This window comes from Eufriesea mexicana, unplaced genomic scaffold (assembly GCF_001483705.2).
Source record: "Eufriesea mexicana isolate 0111107269 unplaced genomic scaffold, ASM148370v2 scaffold793, whole genome shotgun sequence".
In the NCBI taxonomy this organism is placed as follows: Eukaryota; Metazoa; Arthropoda; class Insecta; order Hymenoptera; family Apidae; genus Eufriesea; species Eufriesea mexicana.
In genome coordinates this window covers 517,709-520,345 of record NW_016908959.1, presented here as the reverse complement: position 1 = coordinate 520,345, position 2,637 = coordinate 517,709, and the positions used below count along the sequence as shown (strand labels likewise).

General features: G+C 24.3%; 1 protein-coding gene across 1 annotated transcript; it reads right to left on the bottom strand.

Moving 5' to 3' along the window:
* Positions 1-485: 485 nt before the first annotated feature.
* On the bottom strand, positions 486-2,033 carry mRpL47 (mitochondrial ribosomal protein L47). The gene is made up of 5 exons (XM_017899143.1): positions 1,892-2,033; positions 1,369-1,536; positions 1,084-1,298; positions 848-1,007; positions 486-768 (listed from the first exon to the last, which is right to left on the bottom strand). The coding sequence occupies exons 1-5, from the start codon at positions 2,011-2,013 to the stop codon at positions 627-629; spliced, it is 807 nt and encodes a 268-aa protein (XP_017754632.1). The 5' UTR covers positions 2,014-2,033; the 3' UTR covers positions 486-626.
* Between the last annotated feature and the right edge of the window lie 604 nt (positions 2,034-2,637).

Here is a 2,637-nt window from a genome sequence, read left to right as displayed (position 1 = left end):
TACAATTGTGATAAAACATTAAATTAAAGAGACTTACTACTATACGCAATCGTAACATAAAATTTGCGTACATTACATGACAAAAAATCGGAAACATAATCAACCCGTATTAGGTTTTAGTATGTCTAAGGGAAAGAATATTATAAATTTTACATGCTTTAATTAAGCATGTTTCTTAAATGTTACAGCCATGGAATTCTTGCACAATGTCAACGCCACTATACATGATCTTCAAAAATATAAACAAAAAACAAATACAAATAAAGTTGTAACTAGTTAACAAGATAAAAATAAAGATATGTTTCGTTTTTTCTTGTAATACGATGTAATGACGAATTTGAATTATATCTTGAATCAGTATAGTAATATCTTGTATCTTTTATTTCGATTTTATTGTGATAAATTATTCTATACAATCATAGTATGTTTATAACTTGTGTTCATTTTAAATAAACAGACATTTACTGCTTACTTTTTCGAAAATATTTACGGCGTGTAGATATTAAAGTAAATATAATAAAGTCTGAATTGAACTAAATTTCGTAATTTAATATCGTCTAACTTAAAATACTTTCAATAATTTTGTAATATATTTAAAAATTTGAAAATAGAAAATATCATACAATTTAGTCGCGTACAAAATGTCCTTCGGCCTTTCTTCGTTTCTTTATTTTCTCTATATCTGCCAATGGATATTGTTCTTTTACAGCATCCATATCAAGATTGGGGAAAGTTCGTACCAAAGTTGTTACTTTACCAGTTTGACGACTAAAATATAAAAAATTTTGTTAACATCTTATATAAAAAACGAGCTATGATTACTTTACAGAATATTTCAAATACAAACTTTCGTAGTTTTCGTTTTTCATTCCAAAGTTTTTCTCTATACAATCGCAAAAATTTTTGCACTGCATATCCCTGATAACCAAACTTGTGTTTTTTACTCCATTTAGTATTCATAAACTTTGGTACAGAGTATTGGCGCATTCGATAAATAAAATGTAGTCCTGCAAAATAAAATTTAAGTGTAATCTATTTATGATACAACACTGTATACTTTATAAGATATATAAGACATTTTACCAAGAGGATTAAATTTGTATAGTGCAGGTCGTTCTCCAGTTACTCCAGTTTCAAGCATATAATAAGCTTTATTTCTTTCTCGGACCACTGATTCTAAGTTAAACATGCTATCTTCAACTTTATCAATTCTTTCAGGGTTTGGGAAATATTTATTTTCATTCTTATAGTATTCTTCCATTGTTAGCAGCATATTGCGTTCTTTTAATAATACATACCTAAGGATTTTAAATATAATGTTCATTATTATAATTTAAACTATCACATTTCATACCATTTATATCTTACCATAATTTATGAAGCTCTTCATTATTTTTTAATCTTAATTCATCTTTACGCCAAGAACGGCCTACAGGTATTTTATCCTTATCCCAATTTTTTGGTACATCAAAAAATTCCATCAAGTCATTATACTTTGGTGTAGAGTGAATAAGTGCACATTGAAAAGTAGGTACTCTACATAATTTAAATAATCTTCATATGATAATATACAATACACTTTGAAAAATATTCAAATATTTACATTTTAAATTAATAATTGTAAAATTATCATTATTAATTCATATATATTATAGGTAAAAATGTAACTTATAAATATAACCTCAAATATCAAATACTGAATATAGCAATTATAAAACACATATTCGTTTGAAAACGTATCTATAAATAATTAAGAAATATACTTCCAAATAATTTTCATCTATGTTTCAAACAATAAAGGAATAATTCATAATACATAACCTCTATATTTGTTGAATTAATTATAAATACTAATTGAATGAAAGTTAAATGTAAAATAGATTACAAAAACCTTTGATGCCGCATCGGATTGGAAAATGAATTAACATTTTGTGACAAAATTAAATTCGTAAATAATCTTGTCACATTGTTTACACTTTTCGAAATTTGTACAGCTTTCACGAAAGTTGCCATTTTGTTGAGACATCTATTCATCTTCCAAGTAACTTTCGTTATCTAGGTTTATAGTCACGTATTCATATACATGAACTATTTTATAAGAACAAATCAGTGGTGTACAATAATTTGTTATTATAAAATAATATTTTAAATGAAGAAAGAATAATTAAAAAGTAATGAAAAATTTAAGAAAATTTAATTAAAATTCAATTTTTACAATGTTAATAAAGGAATAGAATGTACAACTAAAGTATTTTTATTGTAATAGTTATATTTATTATCACAAACTATCAGTTAAATCATATACAATAATGTGAGAAAAATTAATTATGATTTTCATAAGCTAATTTCATAATGTAGAAATATTTTAAAAAATTATCTACTTTTCTTTAATTCAATGTATTCTTTTTCATAATTAATAATTAGAAGTTTGTATACATATTAATCATTGATAAGAGGAAAATACTTACAATATATTCTATTGCCAATAAATGTATCAAAAAGTTGATTAAAGGCACCTTTCAACACTAATTATACTTACAATCATATAAAAATTATATTGCTTTAATGTACTACTATATACATTGGTGACCTAATGTTATCAATACATATGAATTTTTCATTGTTGCCTTCTCAACA

Coding starts and splice junctions, on each gene's coding strand:
- mRpL47 (XM_017899143.1), bottom strand. CDS start 2,013: ATGGCAACTTTCGTGAAAGCTGTACAAATTTCGAAAAGTGTAAACAAT. Junction 1,537..1,891: donor AATCCGATGCGGCATCAAAG/GTTTTTGTAATC, acceptor TAAATTATGTAG/AGTACCTACTTTTCAATGTG. Junction 1,008..1,083: donor ATACAAATTTAATCCTCTTG/GTAAAATGTCTT, acceptor TTTATTTTGCAG/GACTACATTTTATTTATCGA.